Genomic DNA, 20,838 nt, shown 5'->3' with positions numbered 1-20,838 from the left:
GACTGGACAGGTCAATAGGCTCAACAAGCTGATGAGGAAAGCCTGCTCAGTGATGGGACTGAATTTGGACAATCCCAAATCAGTGGCAGGGGGAGGGTGAAGGACAAACTGGGAGCTATCCTTGACAATCCTTCCCACCCCCTTCATGATGAGCCGTGGCTAATGGGCAGCTCATTCAGCCAACAGCTCATCCCACCCCGGTGCAGAACCGAATGCTTCAGACGCTCCTTTGTGCCCACGGCCATCAGACTGTATAACAGCTGTCTGTACAGCGCACAATTCTGACCGACACATGTCATCCCCTCATTCTGTTATCTATTTTTATCCTTGTTGTCATTCTGTTATCTATTTTTATCCTGTTATTGTAATTCTGTTATTTATTCTTATCCTTGTTATTGTCTTTGTTCGTTTAATTTTCTCTTATTCATATATATTGTTATTGATGCCATGTTGTGACAAACAAGTTTCCCCGATAGGCATCAATAAAGTATTATCACATCTTAACATCTCCCCTGCTATGGCATTAGTGAAGGATATTATCTTACACCTTATCTATTCTTTGTCAGTGATGGTAGATACAGAATGGCAAGGCATTAACATTTTGCAACATTACCATCCCATACAGGCTTTTGGCAGATGAGGGCTTCTCGATAGCTAATAATACGTTTGCCACTACCATTGGACTGACTGTAGATGAAATACTGAGCCTTAATAACAAATTTCTTTTAATAATTTCACAGGGAAAGACAGAATTCCAATCCTTCCAAATATGAAGAGGTGGCTAATTAAACTTTTGTTAACAGTTTTAGTTTTTGGTCTTTTATTCCATATACACTATAAACAATCACAGTTGAACATTATCTACATGTTGGGAACGCTGTACATTTTGGGATGGTCAGGTTATTTTTCTTTTTTTTTTTCTTTACAGTTTCCTTCTCTGCCTTCATGCTGCAAAAAACTTGTTTCAAATGTAAGTAATCAGCATCTGCAAAATAACATAAGACTCAATCCCTGACATGATACATGGCCTGACACAAACGCTCCAACAGATTTGCCAAATCTATCTCCATCAACTACTACCTGAAATATATTGTCATATAGCCCGAACCTGTCTGATTCTTTTGTTAAAACTTGTTTCAAATGAAATGTATGGTGCCTTTGCATGCTTGCACACTGTTTAATTTTGTTACTTCCCATGATCAAACTGTTTTTCATCACATGTGTTGCATCAGATGGAAAGTTAGCCCTTTGTATTTGCCGGAGGAGAGTGGTGTTTTCAAGAATCAGGGAGACAAATTTTCATGAGGGAAGTGAACTCTCCCACCCAGGCTGACGCAAAGGGACAGACTAAGAAGAAAAAAAAGGAAACATTGACACACTGGTTGTCTTCAGTCAAAGTGGGAGTCCAGGGCCAACTGTGTATTGTAGAGAGGGGAGATGGTGTGGGGGTTGTGAGACAGAACAAGCACGCAGATAAAAAGAAGCCCTGTTTAAATGCTACAGGCACTTGGACAGAAGATAATGAAGGCTAAAGTAATGTTATGTAATATGAGTGGCCTCCAGCATCAAGGTCAGTACCACTGGCTAGACTAGCCATCTTGGCTGTCTGCAATTCTGATACATTCTGGTTTGATGTGCAAGTCTGCAGAGGTTTTCAGCTGTATGAAGGGGGTTGGCTGAACTCCACAGCCACACAAAGAGCCTCTCTGCCAGCCAGGACTATAGGAAGGGGGGGGGGGGGGGGGGGGGTCATTGCTCTTGCAGCTCTACATCTCAGAGCTTCTACATTTCCTCCATTGTTCCAGTTCCAGCATTTTTTCCACTTGCTTCTCCTACGCTGTTTGAGCACACATTCTGAAGTAACCAGATATAGCAGGAGAAACAAACCAACAGATGAAACATGACAGGCAAATTAATAAGCATCTATTTTCAAAGCACAGTTACCACTATATATGTACAACAGTACTGAACTTACCTTCCCCCATCGGGCTGTGGTGGAGAGCAGTATGGGACCCCTCTGGCATGGCACTGTGGAGCTGACAAAAAACAAATGGTAAGAGAGAGACTTCACATCAAGACTTACAGAGCATAAATCATGGCAATGTTAATGCTTATTGGTGCGCCAATTAGATTTTATCCTGAATGCAAGTCAGTCTCCTGTCTCTCTGTCTCTGCGTGATATGACAAACTCACTGCAGTCTAATCAGGTCTTACTGTATATGAAAGAAGAAATTCTTCCCATTCCCCTGCTTGTTGCTCTCCAGTATCTCATGCCAGTCAAGAAGCAATAAGACAATAAGGCTTGGGGTACAGGAGACTGAAGGGGAAAAATCAGCTAACTGGTAGAGAAAGTGCAAGAGAAGGTGGCACAATAACAGTCATGCTTTAGCAAGGGTGATGGGTCATTGGTTGCGGCACAAATGTGAGTTAAGTGCAATCTGAGCTGCTATGTATAGATGTTATTAAAATACGCAAATTATTGTGGTATGTTATGAATGTGCGGTATTTAAAATGACAGGTAAACTAAGCGTAAAAAATGAGTGTGGCAAAAGCATTTTTAACCCCTCCACCTCACCATAAAAAAACACTGCTACATCAAAACAAATCTTCTATATTCACAGTCCAATGACATTACAACTTCCTCCATGGTGCTTTTAATTGTGAGATGTGTGTCGTTCACAATTAGTGTAATATCAGCTTGTCTCTGCTCTCCAGCTCCTTATAGCAAATTATGGAAGGCTGTGCATGAGAACTTGTTTTCCTGCAATTCCCAGTGAGCCTCCAGCTCTTTAAACATCACATTCTTAGACCAGCGAGATCAGAGGAGCAGGAATTATTGGGGGATTAGGATGGGCATTGTTCCAATTGCATTCACTGGCCACTCTGCCAAGCTGACAGCCAGGCCAACCGAGGCTAAAGTGAGCCCACTGCCAAAGAGGTTTGCCAATTAAGATGTGCATGAATGCTGGCAGAAACATCGAGCTGGACCTGCACACTAAGATCACTGCCACACTGCTGAACTCAGGCAGCATAAGAAATCAGTTTTTTTTTTTTTAACTAAATGTAATTCAAATAATATAGGTATTTTGTAAACCCTATGTCTATCCATTCTATATGTTCTCTGACTGTTGTTGTGGAATGAATGACTTAGACATACTAATTCATGTTCAGTCAATGCTGTACTACTACAGTGACATTCCTCATAAAAGACAGCGCAGCCCTTAAGTAGTTGCTTAGTGTGTTTAACCTGGAGAAGTGGTATTTACGTGTAGGGGCTGGCTTTAAGCTAGTCTCAGTGAAGAGAAAATGAATAAAATCCTGTGAAAATCTCAACAGCTGTGACCTTTGAGTTAACCATACTGAATGACCAAACCAAAACTATGCTAATCTGTCTTTGCTCAGCAAATAACTAGGCTAGAAATACGGGCATTTTAGGGGGAAAAAAAAGTTTAAACATGCTGTAGGCATCTGTCTTAAGACATTTTTAGCCGCCTTCGCCAAAGCCAGCTGGCAGGTCTGGGCAGAGAAAGTGTGATATATTTGAAAACATCTGACACGACACAGTGAATCAACGTAACCCACAATCTTTACACATCTGGCCAGAATCCAAGGATCATGATTCATTAACCTTCACCTCCTGCCTGCTGAAATTCAGCAATCCAAATCCTTGTTTTCCAAGGGAGGGGTCATGGTTAAATCTCAGTTCCTATAGAAAACACCGCAGACAGAATGACATTCATGCCAGGGTGACCACCTGTGCTCAACTGTGTGCCATTCCACCAAAATTGAGATCACCAGGTTCCCACAGCTGATGACTGCATTAACCCCCCCCATGAACCTCCTGCATGGGAACATGCAATTTGTCCCTTAATTGAAGGCAGATGTGATGAAGAGCCAATCTGATGCAGAATAAGAGCGAGACCTGCAATGGATCACTTCTTCAGATGGGCCGATAGCCCTCCTTCTTCTTCTAATCATAGAGCTTTACGCTGATCCAAATCTAACTGAAGGCCTGAATTCCATTCTTCATACCACAACAAACAGATGATTAAGGGGAACAGATGCTGACCAAGATATGGCCCTGGTGAGAGGACCTTTATACTGAGTCATCAGTACAAATGTGTAAAAGGACTCACTTAGATAAAATTTGTTTGGACGAACGTATGCATTGAGCCATGACCTCAGGCCTGACTTGGCAAAGAAAAAACGATAAGGGGCTCTTTGGGGAGTAATGACTTTCTGGAGTAGTTTTCGCAAGTCACAGGTTGTCAAAATTATGTGAAAAGTGAAACCAGTAATCATGTCTGGAAAGGAAGCCAGAGGAAAGTTATGCTTTCTCGGTCTCATCAGGTAGGGATAGATAGATTACAAAAAAAAAAACCCAAGCAAGTTTTGATTGTATGATGTGGCTGCTCCCATGCAAAAAATGAATGGGATGTCCTTGGCTTAAGGGAATTTAAAATGGGCTTTTAACAATTAATAAATGACAGATCCTTTTCGGTGTTATGTCACAGGTCTTAATACAATGTAACAGCTAAATGACCGGCTGCCTTTACATCAGGTCTATCTCTATATCAGTCAACTTTCGACTGATATATCTGATATGCTGTTAAAGAGCCAGGGATGAAGGTTTGTTCACAGCAGAAAACAGAGTACTTGTGTCCTAACTGTTTAGCAGCATAAAAAGGTGTCTGTCAGCAGTATAACTCAATATAATGTCTAGGTGATAAGACCTGCTAGATGGAGTATGAACTGGACATCCCAAAATTACCCCGACATAGCAGACAGTTAATGACTTGTTGTTTGTGACACACTTTGACCACCAGTAGGAACCTAAGTCTTTTGTGCAACATTTTGTAACTTGAAAAGATTTTTTCCTGGTGCTCAACAGGTCAACGAAAGGAGAAGGTGGAAACAACGCCGGGGAATTCAGACTGCCCTTTTCTCTCAAAGTTCATCGCGTGCCCCCACGCAGCCCACTGGAATCTATAGGTATGACATAAGGCCAAGGGGACGGCTTTAGTCAGACACGATGGGGTGAGTCTTATAGACACCGTCAGTCAAAACAGATGTTTACATTCAGACTAAATAAAAGTCAAACCTAACATGGCAGGCAGAGCACCCTACTGGCTAACTTTATTATGTCAGCTCTGATGCAATGTTTATCTGCTAGGACCTTTCTCTTACCCCATCTTCCCATGCAGACCTCCCCACCCCCCATCCTGGTAAACAGCCTTTGCAATGAGTGCCCTTTTTCTCACATTACTCTTGCAATTTATCCCCAACACACAGGCCTTAAGAGAGTAACGGCTCTCTATTCACTGGGGGGGAAACAAAAAAAAGAAACCCTGACAGTCTCTTCATCTCAATCAAATCCACGGATACAACAAAAGCACACCTCTAACATGTGACTGCCCACGGAACACAAACATGCATCTTTTTTTTTTTTTGCATTTGCATAGCAGTGGCAATAAGCGGTCTAGCCAAAAAAAGAAAAGAAAAAGAAAACACCCACAAAGTCCTGAAAAGAGGTCTGTCTATATGGTACACATTCACCCTGACTGAAAAAGGCAATAAAAGGGAGAATAATCACACCCTGTTATGGTGAAAAGGAGACTGGAACATTGTCACCTTTTACAGAACAGAAACCAAACTTTGAAATGCACACCTGTCAAGTGTCACCTAATTTTAAATATGACAAAAGTTCTAAATCAAAAAGATTAGCTAACCACATGCATTTTATATCCTTTTGTGTTGGGGTGGGAGATGAGGTCAGTGGTTTTGATTTGCAAGCAAGTCCTAAAAACAGCGTCCGTGCATTGCAAGAATACATTGAGCAGTATTTGTAGGACTACCTGCTGCTTTTTTCACTTGGGATCGTCAGTTGCAGGAGGATGAAAAAAAAAACACTGACCTCCCTTGGGTGTCTGGAATGCTAGATCGCTTGTGACACACACACTCTACCATCAAACAAACAATGTTGTCTTGTTTGAAGTTGACCTTTCACTGCCTCAGTGAAATCCTACCTGGAACTTGCAAAAACAAAACCCCTTGGGTGCATTGTGGGGATTGATGCCACTAAACCACCAGATAAAACACAGGGTGCCTCGTGTTCTGTTGCATGATTTCAAAGTAAGAGGGTCTTAAACTTCCCTAGCATGATGTAGCTGTGGTCGTTTGGAAACAGATGCGGCATACCATAGCTCAGAAAGAGGGAATAAGGACCGGTGCTGAGGTCCAAGACACACTCAGGCAAGTTTCCTGTTTGGACCACCAAGAAGAAAGCACCGTTTACGGTGCTGAGACGGCATTTATCTGAATTTATATTTAAGGTGTAACAGCCACAGAGGTCTTGTTAGGTCCCAGGAAGGTACAGTGGATGGAATTGTTATTTGGAAAGTGAATGATTGAGTTTCATTCTTGTTCAGCAGCTGTGAACCTGTGAACAGTCTACATTAAAACCTCATGGCATCTCACTCGGGTGCCCATTAGAGGAAAATAATTGGATTTGAGGGGGTTAAGTATGGACACAATGGGGGAGCAGGGAAGTGGAAAGTCAGTTGAACCACCGACAGCTTTACATCAGTGTTCAATTGCTTGGGTTCAAAAAATCCTGGAGCTTATCAAAGTCCACTCAAGTCAATGAGTTTTCCTCCAAAGACAAACATCACTTATCGCAGTGAAACTCCTGCACCCGTGAACGACGTTCTCAAGCTGTGGTGTTATAAAATTCTACCTTGGCCGAAAAGAGAAAGGAAAAAAAAAGGCCTAAGATCTTGAAAGGCGTGCTGGTAAGAATGTAAGTGGAGGAGCTGATCGTAGGAATGCGCTGCAGAGCTTCGCTGTGACTGCATGGTCTCAAAACTGCTGGTTGGGTCCAGAAGGGGGGGGGGTGTCAGAGAAAATACAGATTACTTTTATTTTTTTTTTTTTAAATTATCGATTCATATTTTTGTTTTCGTGCACACAGCCCAATTGATATCATGGCTAACGTGAGGCAGAGAGACAAGTCTTTAAAGTTGTCAAAAGAATTCAACCTACCTCAGTCGACAACTCCTTTTCTCGCAATTCTGTCGTCAGAAGCGTAACTTCCCCGCCCTCCGATAAATCCTCGGACAGAACACGACTGTTACCCCGCCACTTTCCGCTCCTCACATGTTAAAAAAACGGCTCAGGTCTACATATCCCGACGCGGGTGTCGGAATCCAACGGACTCCAACCATCAACAGCGCTGTGAATCCCCGAAGAGCGGCGAGGGACTGGTGCTGCGTTCACGGCCTGAAGGAAAGTCAAGAGCTGCAGGTGCGCTGCCTTGGAGTACCAGCTCTAAAAAAATGACTGATCCAGGCGCTTTCGGCAAGAGATGGTTAACGTGTGAATTGCAGGGCTGTTACTCCACCCCTTTAACGTGTGATGACGATCCAATGCAAACAATTTTTATCCAGGTATAAATCGCAAATCGGTGTAATTAATACACGTTCATTTAGATAAAGATAACAATCGCCATGATACAGACAAGATTAACCACTTCGGATCATGATTTAAACAATTATCAGAGATATACAGCAGTCCAGTCGATTATACCCCCGGTCTTGCAAGGATTTTCTAATTTACGAGGAACATTGAACGCCACAAATGGCCAGCTGCTTTTGACAGGCGAGTCTTCCCAATACTTAGATAACTGGCATGCAGGGTTTGGAAGTAATAGAGTACAGTTACTTTGGCACCCTACTCTCGTATGCCACTGGGGTATATTTGTCTTTTGTGCAGTTCACTTTCGCGTCACATGACACTTCTTTAGGAGAACCGTGCTTATTTTTGTCCACTGGGGCCTACTGCACATAGTTGGGAGCAATTATTTTGAAGGCCTATTTATATTACCTTTGACATTTGCCTTACTTTCCCACTGTGAATTTTACTCAAAATAACTAACTTCATAATACTGATTTCACTTTTCAATATTACAGACACTTTCAGTGCAGCCAGGTTCCTGCTGAATAGTTCCACCAGGCCATTGCTCTTTGGGTGTAGTAGAGCAGTTCAAGGTCTAGTTCACGATCCTTCCAGAGGCTGCCTGGGATGTCACGATAATCAATTGAATTTATTTCGAAAAATTAAACATACATACATTTTCTGGCTTTTTGAGGGGGTCCACTGTGATGTCAAAACATTTGAAGCCTCATTTCTCCTGCACATCTCAGAAGTACCGCACGTACAGTGAGGAAAACAAGTATTTTATACACTGCTGATTGTTCTGCTTTTCCCCCTTCTCGATTTTTGTTTTAGATTCCGTCACTCATAGTTGAAGAGTACCTATGGTAAAAATGACAGACCTCTACATGCTTTGTAAGTGGGAAAAGCTGAAAAATCAGATGTGTATCAAATATTTGTTCTTCCCACTGTATCAGTTGGACTAAATATTCATTGAACTAGTATTGCCATCTGCTGGTTTCAAGCGGAAATTCTTTGAACTTCATGCGTATGGTTGTGATTGGAACTTGAGATTCTTTGTGGTGTCCTTCTTAAAATGATCCAGCAGATCTGTCAGGGGACTGTCAGGACTTTTTTTTTTTTTACCTTTTTTTCTGTCAGCATTGGGATGCTCTTCATTAAATATCTTTACTATTCCTCCAGGATGGTTGGTATGCTGCAGTATTTACTCAACTGCCTTCAGTGGAGCCCGATCAGTGCTTCTCCTGGTGTTCAGGAGTCATTGATCATGCTCTTATTGGGGTGAATGCGGCAGGGGTCCATGCAAATTCTTATGGGTGGAGCGTGCAGGCCAGTTACTCACCCACCCGCCCTACATGCTCTTTGACCTCCATGGCAAAGGCTACCGGACAATTGGTTCACCCTGTCATAATGCCAGCTTCTTGATGTTTCCACGCTGTGGTGTACTGCGGGGTTGTTAAACATAGCTGTGTTTCCTGGAAGTGCTTTTTTAAAAGAGCACCGATTCGCCGCAGAGTACTGAAGAAGAGGAATGCAGTCTGAAGGAGGCTGTGGGGAGCAGAGCCAAATGCATTTGCAAGGTCCAGCAACATCATGTTCTCCCTGTAGCAGCTTGAATTGGGCGCTATATCGTACTTTCACGGTACAAACATCCATAAAAGTCTCTACTTTTTACATGTTTATAAAGTTGTAGCTGGACAACCTGTGCACCAAAATGTTGAAAAAATGTTATCTTTCAAATTGAAGTGGCTCAGTTAGTTGAAGCTGTGCGGATGTCAAATGAATCATTTGCAATTTCTGCTACCTTTCAAATCCTTTTTTAGTCCAAGAATCGGCTGACTTCTGTTGCATTATAGCAAAGTCTAGATTGGACTCTTTTGGCGCAGGAGTGTGTTAGACTCCTGGGAAACTCTTCCCACTGGAAAAGGCTCATAAATAAGCAGTATAGTAATCAAGTTTTGCATATACATTCACAAATAATATAGGCAAGCAAGCAATCAGACAGTGCCATGACAGTGTCTTTTCTGCAGAATAAAATCATAAATATTCATGAATTGATATTCATGATTCACAAATATTTTATTTGTTACCTATACGGCTTGTCCTGCCCTCAGGTTTGCGGAGGGTTGGAGCCTATCCCAGCTTTCATTGGGCGAGAAACAGGGTTCAAACTGGACACGTTGCTATTCAACCACAGGGCAGGGCTATGTAGACACATTCAACTATTCACTCTTGTTCACGCTTCTGGGCAAGTTAATCTTCGCTGAACCTATTGAATGTTTTTGGACTTTGGGAGGAAAAAACAGAAACCCAGAGGGAACTCAGAGGGAAGCACAGAGAGGACATGCAAGCGAAAGGCTCCCTGTATGCCATTATGAGAAATAGGAAAAGGAAATCTTCCCCACAATAGTTATTCCAGACCAACAAAGCCGCATGGTTGCTGGTTCATGTTTAGTGATTATTACATTTATGATTTTATGATCATTACATTTCAATTTGTTACTACATGCTAATTTCTTTTTGGTTTTGCTTTTGTCTTCCTATCTGGCTTCACTGTGGATAGGAAAATAAGAATTTCATTGTAAAGGCAAACATGTTTCCAGGCTGAACATATGATAATAAACATTTTGAATCCTGAGTCTTCAGTTCCCTATCTTTTGGGTGAGGCTTGTGGTGCTGTTACCACATGCTTAATATGTTGCAGCTGTAAACAACTGACAGCATGGCAAAAGTCAAGAAAACTTGTTAGGAAACAAAGAAAACAAACACGAAAAAAGGGTTTCATGCATGTTTGTTTCCTTGAAGAGATGGATAATGTTCTGTTCCATAAGAAGAACCTGTCATCTTAAGTTGTTTTAATATAATAATATTGTATTTAATATAGTATAAACATGACCATACTGCACATGACAGGAACCCTTATTGATATCAATGAGCGTTTTAATATGGCTTTTGTGGCTTATGTGGCTTTTTCTTGTCAGAAAACATTGTAAAAGGTATGGATTGTATTTCTTCCGTATGCTTAACTTTTACAAAACAAACTTTGAAACATCAGTGAAAAAATACATTTCACAGGAAAGAGTATATATTAAAAACAAGATTATGTACAGAATTAAAGCCTATGTTCAATCCAGTGTGTAACAGTGTCTAGAGATCAGGCAATACAGGAAGTTAAATTGGTAGGCTTCGTTATTATGAACAAAAATACACTCAATAAAACAATTTAGACTGATGATTTGGAGGATGGGGAAAACCTGAAACAACTATTAATGGAGGTCTGCAACATTCTGGAACCTACTTCCATTTAACTAGACATGGTTACATAATTTCTGTCGCAACATCTTTATACTTCCTCATATACAGCTTTGTTGAGGTTGATTTGATGTTGAAACTTCTTTGCAAGGCTCCCAAACTAGTCAATTTGCCCTGCAAGTTTTGTGATTGTAAATATTTCTGTCCAATCTGGATTTAAAATGTATGATATTCTTTAATATACCGAAATTCAAAGTAGGATCCATATCAGTTTATACTGATAAAGGATGAGTGGTATTACCTCAAGATGAAAATCAAATTTCTTTCAAGTTGAACAAGAACCCTCTTAACCAGAGTACAAGCGTTCCCCCAATACTAATTAAACAGTTCAATGCAATGTAATTAGCTTAAACAAAAAAACAATATGTTATCACATTGGTTTATTCACAACCTTTTCTCTATCTCCCTAGGTTGCCCATAAAAGCCAAACAGGAAAAACTGAGCAGACAATTTTGCCTCTCTCATCAGTCTGAGTTCATTCAACAAAAATGACAGAACTCCTGCAACTGTTGTTGTATGGCACCAGATGTGGGCTCGGATGAGTCAAATGGGCTTTGTGGTGCTGTTGTAGACCAGGCGCTCTCGGTCCTCAAATGAGGTGACAGGGACATTGCTGACGGGCACCCGGTGGTGCTGGGAGGCCTTCCTCTTTCCCTTCAAGAAGCAGTACAACAGGATGCCCAGGAGGATGGCAATAGCTATACCCAAGACAGCTGCTATTGCTATAGGGACTAGAGAACAGATGTATGATACATGTTTACATTTCAAAGTTGACAGAAAGCAGGCATAAAAGCATATAGGTCTTGAAAAGCTTAATTGAAAATAGACTTTTTTATGTAGGTTTCATTCAAATGGAAATGAAGTGAAATTCGGGTTACATACCTGTCTTGTTTTCAGAAGTTTGGCGCTCAAATTCCTTTCGTTGGAATACGTCTCTTTCTGAAATAAGAAAAATAACCCCCATCAACACCTTTTGTTTTTAGCGCCTGAAAGATGTGAGCAGAACAGTCTCATCGACCTTTACTCTGATATGTTACGAATAATGAATAAAAACAATTACATTATATTCAGACATCCAGCACATATGCAGCACCATCGGCATTTGGAATCATGTTTACATCACTCTTTAGTAGTTTGTGTTCTCAAACAACATTTGAACTAAAAATTAGGTGCTGAAAATAAAGTGTAAAATGGGTTAAAACTGTTTTTTAGACCAAACAGAAATACATTTAATTGAACATCCCAATTAAAAAGTGAGGACTAAGAAAAAAAAATAAAAATGAGTAAATAAAAATCAAATAATTATTCAATGTGACAGGAGGTGCCGAGCGGGATGTTCTGTGGCCTGCGACTTGCAGAATCACCTCCTCTGCGCACGCACGCACGCACAGAAGATAGATTGAAATTATTCTTGACATTGCTGAGACACATGTTTAAAGATTACACTTCAAAAACAGCAAAGTAGATTTTTACCAAATGGTCCCATTTGGAGAGGGAAAACAATTAAAAAAAACAAATGTTTTTGTTAGCCCACCTGTGACCCCTTTGCAGGCTTTCAGGCAAGTCTCCTTGTTGCCAAAATTATTATCATTTCCCAGGCAGCCACCATAGTTAAAGCGCAAACAGTCCTCTTGGAGGGGGTTGTAGTACCACATTGTCAGACTGTCCCTGCAGCTTCCTGTGTCTGGAGGCTCTGTGCAGCGCACTGGAAGAAATAAGGTCAGATTGGAGAGGATGTGATTGATGGTCTAAAAACAAGCACGTGCTTTAAACTTTTAATATTATTGGGAGGGATGTTTATGGTCATTAATTCCCAAATACTTAGAAAAAGAAAATTACCTTTGCGTTCATCCAGTGGTAAGTTCAGCAGATCAGTGAAAGTGTTGCCCACTAAGAAGATAAACAAGAGATGAGATTAACTCAAATTGACATGTTTCAAACACAAATATGACATAAATGTCAGCTTGTGTCAGAGTGACACTCACAATCAGTGCACTTCAACTCATCTGAGCCATCACTACATTGCTTGACAGAGTCGCACTCTAGGCCTGGATCCAGACAGCAGCCATTGTCACAAGTGAATTGCTCCGTGCTGCACGGAGCACCGCATTTCTCTGTTGTGTTACACAAAACGGAGAAAGTTGTCACAAATCAGTATGAAGACATTTTGGTTATGCACAGGTGAACCATTCCGGTGTAGGTGGGCAAACATCTCTGAAGTATCGATAAGATTATAGAATGTGCATACCTGCAGGCTGTGGAATGGGTAGTCCTCTGCCTGTTCCCCTCTTGTCTGGGGGGTGGGATAAAGTACAGTCATGATTAATATATGACAATTTGTCATGTTGATAAACATGTTTACCAGTGAAGACGTCCCACAAGTCCAGACATTTCTAGGACAACCAACACCCTACACATGCACACAATGAAAAATTCTCCTTTAATTAGTTGTAGTTACTTTTGGCATTGTTGCATTTGCTGCATTTATGGTTTTACTTAGTGGAACCAAAAGATAACATCCAATAATAATGAAAAAAAGGCAGCTATCTAAAATACACTTGATATTAAAAATTTACAGCAAAGAGGTTTAAATCTTTACAAGTCAAAATTTTCCAACACAATTGCCATTGCTTTTTAAATAAATGGTAGAACAAGGATTATTGGAAAAAGAGCTAAAATATAAGAGCGGTGTGTCATGTAGCTGGTTATTTTACTATCACACAAACTAGTTTTCTATTGTGAAAAAAAAAAAAAAAAAGAAGAAATCTTTTTGATACAAATGCAACATCAACATATCAATCTGTTAAAACACAGCTGTACAGGTACAGTTACCTGAGCCCCAACAGGCTTTGGTGCACTCATCCATGGAGAGATAATTGTTGAGATTGTTCCTGCAGCCTCCATAAAAGAACTCCTCGCACTGCTCTGAGGCGGCGTTGTAATGCCAGCGGGGAAAGGAGCCGCGACACGGCCCGACCTTCTTTGGAGCCATGCAGTGATCTGGCGGGATGTAAAATCAAAAAATTGAGACATTATGTGACATAAGTGAACAAATATTTCCATAATTTAGATTAAACAATACATCAGGACATTGAAAAAAAATTACATTGCACTTCTAACTCACTTCTTAAAACTGTTAAACATTTGATGGAATAGTCTTTACCTAGATTTTTTATTCAGTATATTTAAACACAAAACTTTTATTGCTTGATTTCTCAAATTAGGAGCAATTTATTTGTAACAAGACCATATTGTCATGTTCAGGTTTGTTGAGAAAGTTGAAATAAAGTTGCTAAACCAGACAAACGCATTCACTGTGAGAGACAAAGAGAGAAGGAGAGAGTTTAACTTGAAAAGTAAAATGTTATCAACACTTTCTGCTTTCAGAAGAGAGCAGAAAAGTGATAGAGAACAATATTTGTGACACTATCTACTCCACGCCTTTTTATAAATGAATATGAGCAGTGTGCACGCACATGTAAGAAAGACTGAAACGGAGATGCTGCCTTTTTACCAAAGTTATTTGTATCAGAAAGCAGCCCAGTTCATTAAGCTGAACTGACAAGTGAAAGTTAATTTGCTGCAAGCTGACTTTACCCGAGGCTTTGTGAAAAGCCATTTTTAAGATACTCTGTAAAGTTTCGCTGTCAAACACTGGAATATAAATACAATACAAATTCACTACGGGTTTGTGGGTTTAAGGTCTTTCAGTGTCTCGGTCATGAATTATGCAAAGGATCGCTCCACACTCCACTGCCATTTCTTTGGGGTAGTATGGAAGTGTTGCGGGGATCGGTGATGACCTGAGCTCAGCTGAGACCACCTTCCATCTAGCTACTTGAGGTGGTATGGTTATTTGTGTTGAGGATTTGAGTGTCTCCAGTGTCTTGTAAATCATTTAAGATTTACATACAGACAAAGACTTGCACACAAAGTCAATGAACAAATCCTTTTTTTCATCTGCACAAAAAGAACAATTCAGAAGCTCTTTTCTTTTGTTAACGCAGACTCGTTTAGCTAAACATGAATGGCTCTTTCTGACATCCAATACCTAATCTTTTTTTTTGTAGTCCGCTCTGACTTCTTGTTGTCTCGGTTTTGTGAGCAGGCAGACAGTTAATAACACAAGAGCTTGTCATGTGCAGGGAAATTCAGAGAAAAAGATTGGGTCTGTTATTAGAAGAATAGAGACAAGTGTGTCGTCTGCATATGGTTGACGATACTGTACATACACTATTCTAAATATCACATAACTCTTAATCAAAAGCCTCAAGCATTAAACAAAACACAGAAGTGAAAGTTAAACTACTGTTGTGGTGTTCACATCATCTCTCGTTTACTTCCAATTTATGGCTTGATTGAGTTTTTATTCAGAACAGAATTGTATCTGCCCAACTACAAAAAACCTTCGCCTTGTTCTTCAATCTGTTATCAACCAGGAAATAAAGCCAACAGGTTAAGAAAGTAGTTAATCAATACAGGGGGATTGTGACAGTGACTTGAGTTTTCCTGTTTATGTAACCCAAGCTGAAACCAGATAGACAGGTTTTGCTGAATTGGGGTAAGGGGGAGCGGGTGTTGGCAGACAAAAAGGGAAGGAGTCATGTCAACTAAAAGAAAATAATTAATAATAATAATAAAAAAAACTAATTTCTGCTTGACAAAAAAATCTCATACATTAAGAGTCTAATGACCAGATTCTGGCAATTTTCTGTGCAGTGACCTCCAGTGAATGTCCGCAAGAAAAGCAGTCAGATTGTGAGATCGCTTCTGAAACTGACAACAGACAAATCTCCATTCAGGAGATTATGTCTTAGTCATTACATTTCACAACACAGCTGACAGGTATCGTTGGCATGTCTTGACGAAAAGTCTCATTATAAAACAATAGTCACCAGTGACTGCATTTTTGATTTTGATTTGTATGATGGATCGAAATTCACCAGTGTGGACACACTGGATCTATGGATAGAAGGTCATCTCATGTCAGCTGTGTTTCAACATTATACAGATTGGACTAAACAAATACATTTTTCAAAAGTCAATCCAGAAAATGCACTATTTACCAATGAAACTCGAAAATAAGAAGGTCACCAATATCAGATCATCCGCTCACACTGGTTAATATTAAAAGATAAACATCTAAGGTGAAGGCCCCATGAACTGTGTCATTCATACATTTTTAGAGTCAAAAAAACAAGGTTATCATCTAAAACCAGGATAAATGCAAAAGTGATAAAAGACAGACGGTGATGTTTACTGATGAGACATTTGTCTGTCCTCCAGCAATAAATCACAAAGCCCCTCTCTGAGAAGCTGTCAGATATTAGTTTCTGTCAGTTTGAAGGAGTAAGGGTTTGTTTTCTGTTGTTCTTGATACTCACGCTCCGACTGCTCCGGTGTGAGGACCAAGATGGTGACCTTGGTTGAATCAGACTGGCCGATGGTGTCTGTGACTGTCAACTGGAATTTGTATATTCCAGATGACAGGTTGGAGACTATAATTTGGTCAGCATTTCTGGTTTTCTGCATGGAATTAAAAGAAAAGGATCTCTTAGTTTCAGCAAATATGTCTCAGTAAGTATTTTACTGCTGATAGCTATATTGTTAAGTATTCATCATTAGGAAATTTCTTTTTACAAAGATCTGTTCACAATTATGTTGTAAGGAAGTCAGTCATAAAAACCATCAGCAACAAAAAAAGAGGAATATCTCTCTGTAAATGGTACAGACTTGTTTTACCTCCAAAGTTCAGCAACCCACCCCTCAAAGCTCTCAATTAATTGGCAGACAACACAGGAAACAACAGTTAAAAAAATTTTAGGACATGAAACATAATAAAATTGGTCTGTGTTCTCCATACTGAACTCTCAAAAAGCTCAAGGAAGCATAATGATGCCTTCACCAACCTCAATGATGGCATTGTTTTCTCCAAAAGTCTGCTGCCACTGGTAGGACACAACCCCATTATCATCTTTGCTTTCGATGCCATTCAGTGTAACGCTCTCCTGAGGCTGGACCACACGGTCCTGACCTCCATTGGCCACTGGTGGGCGGTCAGTCTCTTCTGTTGGAAACCTCAGTGTTAGTCATGTTCACACAACTTACATGGTAAATTAAGTTGGGCTTGATCAAGAATCAACAAAGGACATTGTAGAATTCACAGCTCCCCTCCCCAGCATTACTGAGAAAGTATCACAGTATCAACTACGTCAAAGCATAGATAATCCCATGGATTTCCATAGGGTGCCACAGCAGACTGCAATTTTAATGAGGAATATTATTTGTCACAACACAAGCTTACACTCACCGTGGATACCTATATTTCTATCAACCTTGAAGTTTCTTGACGCGGGACTGTGCATTGATGATGTAATCGTCCAAGTTTTAGGTACTTCCTGTTGCATCTCATATTTGTTTGTCCTATCTAAGACCAAATTTTCCCTGAACTGGATATGTCTTTGGCAGTGACACATTTCTTTTTGAAAACAAATAAATTACAAAATCGCCTTAGAAGAAATGTGAGATCATTTTTGTGAGTCTTCCATTGCACATGCTTTCTTCCCAAACAGAGGCATCAAATGACCATCATCCAGTGATCTCTTTTCTATCAAAGTCTTAAGAACCTTATTATCGCACATCTCTACTGTAAAGTGGGAACTTATAGGACACTGATACAGTACATACAGGGGCTAGTTTCAAGTGAGCCAGATAATTTTAAATGATTCCTTCTAATGGTTTAGCACGTCATATATTTCCATCTTAACATGACCTTGAATCTTGGCCCTTTCCTGCCAGGAAATTCACATCAGTGACTCCGGTGAGGATGTCAACTAGGCAATTTTTGGATCACCTGTTTGAGCACACTCTGAATGTGTTGACGTCAAATATGGTTTTGGCACTCTTCCCTGTCTGTTGCAAGACTTTAATTCCTCTAACAAGTGTTTCTTCCTGGATTTGGTGGTGGACTTGTTCAGTTGCTGGATACACGGCTTTATGTGGCATGTAAGATTGGCTCAACCACTCCTCACCTTTTTTGTTAGAATGCTTTACCAGTACTGTCATCTGATAATACAAACTTGGCCTGTTCCTCCAACATTTCTTTACAAGGCTATGCCAAAATTTGTGTTTTTTTTTTCTTCAGACGGGTGGCATGTAATAACCGCCAGCTTTTCTTGCTTTGCCTCAAGCTTTGAGCGATTCGATATTAAGGACATGAAACTCGTAGTAATGAGTGGATTTCCTCTATTTGGATGTGGTTTTGAGAACCAGAATGGATCAGTCTCTTAGTCTTTTGACTTAGCAACACACAAACACATTAATTTTCTATTTTAAACTACTAGCATTACATAGTTAGATTGCAATAAATAGTACAGTTTTGACAATATTTTGTCATTTTGAGTAAAATATACAGGTTGAGCCTTTGCAGTCAGCAGTTCTCGTGCCTCACTTTCAAACAGACGTAATTGTGGCTGCTTTTTTTAAGAAGACATATTGTTGCACATCAGGATCAGCATTTTGAAATGATTATATAATCTAAGTATCTTTCTAATGGAAATACAATTGTACCGCTACAGATACCTCATGCTAACAAAGGCTAAAGACTGTTCTCTCTCACTCTCAGTGGCCAGATTATATTTTTCCCTCCATAGCAAGAATTAATTTTAAATTCTTACCACATATTTCTCATATTGTTTAACACTATCCACATAAATTGACATTTTCCAAGCCTAAAATCCCCTCTATTTCTTCATCATTTTGTAAATTGTTGCTATCAATTATAATGTGTGTCTCTGTCAATGTCATCATTTTCTTTTCTAGCAGATCAGTTGTCTTTTATTTTTTTGGTTAGTCAATGTGTTACTTCATAAATTAGGGTCTCAATGTTCTTTCACTTGGGTCAGTAACATGGGACAATGTTCTTTGTTTTTTGTTTTTTTTTAAATAATTCTTTTCGATAAGAAACAGTTCTGCATTTAAGTCTTTTAATTCTCTAAACGAAAATGTGAAAGAAAGATTAATATTTCTTGAATTATTCCTTTATTACCTCCAGAGTGCTATGTTACCTTATCTTATTGAGGACAGGAGCTAAATTACTTTTTCTGTCTTAACCCTAAAGCAATTTGTTCTCTAACATCCAACGTGTTAACGGGTTTTCACATTACATCAATACTTTATTGTAGAAGTTATTTGAACATTTTCAGTCGTAAAAGTGGCACGTTGGGCAAATTCTACTTCCTGATTAAGTTGTTATAAATACATTCCATTGTATTATTGAGGTGAGTATATGACCAACATTAATGTGGATCCATCTAATTCAACTAAACTACTTAGGGAGCATAACAAGATAAACTCATAAGGAGCCACATCAAATTAAGCCTCAGTTAAATAAAATGTAAAGAAAAATTTGGTTTGCTGACATATTTTCCAGCTCCCAATCAACCAAATTCTGTTAACTTTTGTATAAAATTAAACACTGAAATAGTTTTTGGTCCACATTTTGGTATGCCATGTTTTTTTTGTAATTTGAACCATTTTACACTCTTTCTCTTTGGCAATCTTACTAGTCCTGTGTGAAAATGAGAGGTTTCATCAAAAGAGATGAATTTTGCCTGACATCCCCAACATCTCTTGGTGATTTGGTTAGAAATTCCACCTGTCACTGTTGCGTAACAGTAATGGGCTCTCACTAAAATCATGATATGCAGTATATTTGATATATCCAAACATTTATGTCCAGTTGTGAAACAGCTGCCCTGCCCTTTGAGGTGGATTCAATAGCAGCAGAGTCCAAAGCGAGCTGATGTAGGGAAGGAAACCACAGTAAATTATACAGACATGTTGGAACGTGCCGAATAGTAAGTTTCTGCCCTAAATCTGTGCTCTCTTGTTACCTGAGCACCAACTGGGATGACTGCTCCAGACTTATCTTAGTCTGGAACAGACTTAATTATCTGAGTAAAAATGATGTTAATAAAATAAAAACAAGTAAATGATGTGTGACACTGACATATCACACAAGTGACAATTAAAAACGTTCAGTGTGACATAAGAGGTGAAACGTGGCCTTACTCGAGGGTTCATGGTAGCTCTCATAAATCGAGTCCACGATGTAATTGAGGTAGCCTTTCTTCCTGACGAAACGGCAGGTGTATTTCTTTTTGTAAAGACAGTCGAAAAGGAAGCAGGACTTGATTGAGCCTTCTTCCTCTCCTCTTTCCATGAAAACGACGTTGCACTGGGAGTCCTTACAGCAGGAGACGACGCAGTCCTTGGCTCGACTGAGCTCCGGGGAGGAGAGGAAAACCGCCCCGTCTTTCACCGACTCGTCGGTGTCGAGGACGAAATCCTCCCGGCCTTTCTTGAATTTGCTTAAACAATCCTGGCCGGAAATGGATCCCGCGAGAAATATCGGGAACAGGAGCCACAGCCAGAGCGCTGACCCTTTCGAGGGTGAATTCATAATCCAATTAAACCCGTGGATAATTCCACGCGAGTTTTTAGTTGGAATTAAATTAATGAATCCCGTTTTAGTTTTTTAAAGAGGAAAGGCACGAGGTCTTCCAGGAGAGGCCCGAAAGAGGCCAAACGCTCTTTGCTGTTTTGGTGTTTGGTTGTTTTCTCCGAAGAAAAAGGAAAATCTAAAATAATCCGCGATTAAATCCCGTGGATTGAAAATCAAATGAAGAAAAGTTGTCTACAGTGACCAGCGGATCGCTCACCGGGATCTAGTCGAGTGGGGAATCTCGACGCGAACCTACACTGACGACATTTACCTTTCGAGGGAGTGACTCACCTGAGAGACACGGGAAGTGAAATTCCACCCGCGAAATGCCACTCCCTTCACGACTCCGAACGAAACAAGGACGGTATCGATGTAGAAATCACTCACAAACCGGAAGCCGTTTTATGGTCACAGAACGGCGCCTGTTTTTAAGTAATATCATCCGTTGTTCTTTATACCACTTTGCTTATCTTATTATTTTTGTATAATAATTTTAATTTCAATTGAATTCTAATTTTCGAAACATTTTAAGCATTTATGAGGCCAAACTCAAGAGTAAGAAAATCACA

General features: G+C 40.0%; 1 protein-coding gene and 1 long non-coding RNA gene across 2 annotated transcripts; both read right to left on the bottom strand.

Annotated features, from left to right (window-relative positions):
• Window positions 1–1,750: 1,750 nt before the first annotated feature.
• Window positions 1,751–7,328, bottom strand: LOC147237398 (uncharacterized). Its single transcript, XR_015106298.1, has 3 exons — window positions 7,042–7,328; window positions 1,976–2,036; window positions 1,751–1,854 (listed from the first exon to the last, which is right to left on the bottom strand). It is a non-coding gene; the product is annotated as an uncharacterized LOC147237398 (long non-coding RNA).
• A 2,974-nt stretch (window positions 7,329–10,302) lies between these two features.
• On the bottom strand, window positions 10,303–20,371 carry spint1a (serine peptidase inhibitor, Kunitz type 1 a). Its single transcript, XM_086148542.1, has 10 exons — window positions 19,837–20,371; window positions 16,674–16,831; window positions 16,149–16,290; window positions 13,597–13,764; window positions 13,013–13,057; window positions 12,750–12,878; window positions 12,604–12,654; window positions 12,299–12,469; window positions 11,647–11,703; window positions 10,303–11,495 (listed from the first exon to the last, which is right to left on the bottom strand). Exons 1-10 carry the CDS (start codon window positions 20,225–20,227, stop codon window positions 11,308–11,310), a joined length of 1,500 nt encoding a protein of 499 aa, XP_086004668.1. The 5' UTR covers window positions 20,228–20,371; the 3' UTR covers window positions 10,303–11,307.
• Between the last annotated feature and the right edge of the window lie 467 nt (window positions 20,372–20,838).

The sequence above is a fragment of the Fistularia commersonii genome, chromosome 1 (genome assembly GCF_037954325.1).
Source record: "Fistularia commersonii isolate RoL2024-O1a breed Wild chromosome 1, RoL_Fcom_v1.0, whole genome shotgun sequence".
NCBI lineage: Eukaryota > Metazoa > Chordata > Actinopteri > Syngnathiformes > Fistulariidae > Fistularia > Fistularia commersonii.
This window is presented reverse-complemented; position numbering and strand designations above follow the sequence as displayed.

Excerpts from the sequence above, each read along its gene's own strand:
- spint1a (XM_086148542.1), bottom strand. The coding sequence starts at position 20,227 with ATGAATTCACCCTCGAAAGGGTCAGCGCTCTGGCTGTGGCTCCTGTTC. Across the intron at positions 12,879-13,012 it reads ACCCATTCCACAGCCTGCAG|AGAAATGCGGTGCTCCGTGC; the intron begins GTATGCACATTC and ends GTAACACAACAG. Across the intron at positions 12,470-12,603 it reads ACCACTGGATGAACGCAAAG|TGCGCTGCACAGAGCCTCCA; the intron begins GTAATTTTCTTT and ends TATTTCTTCCAG.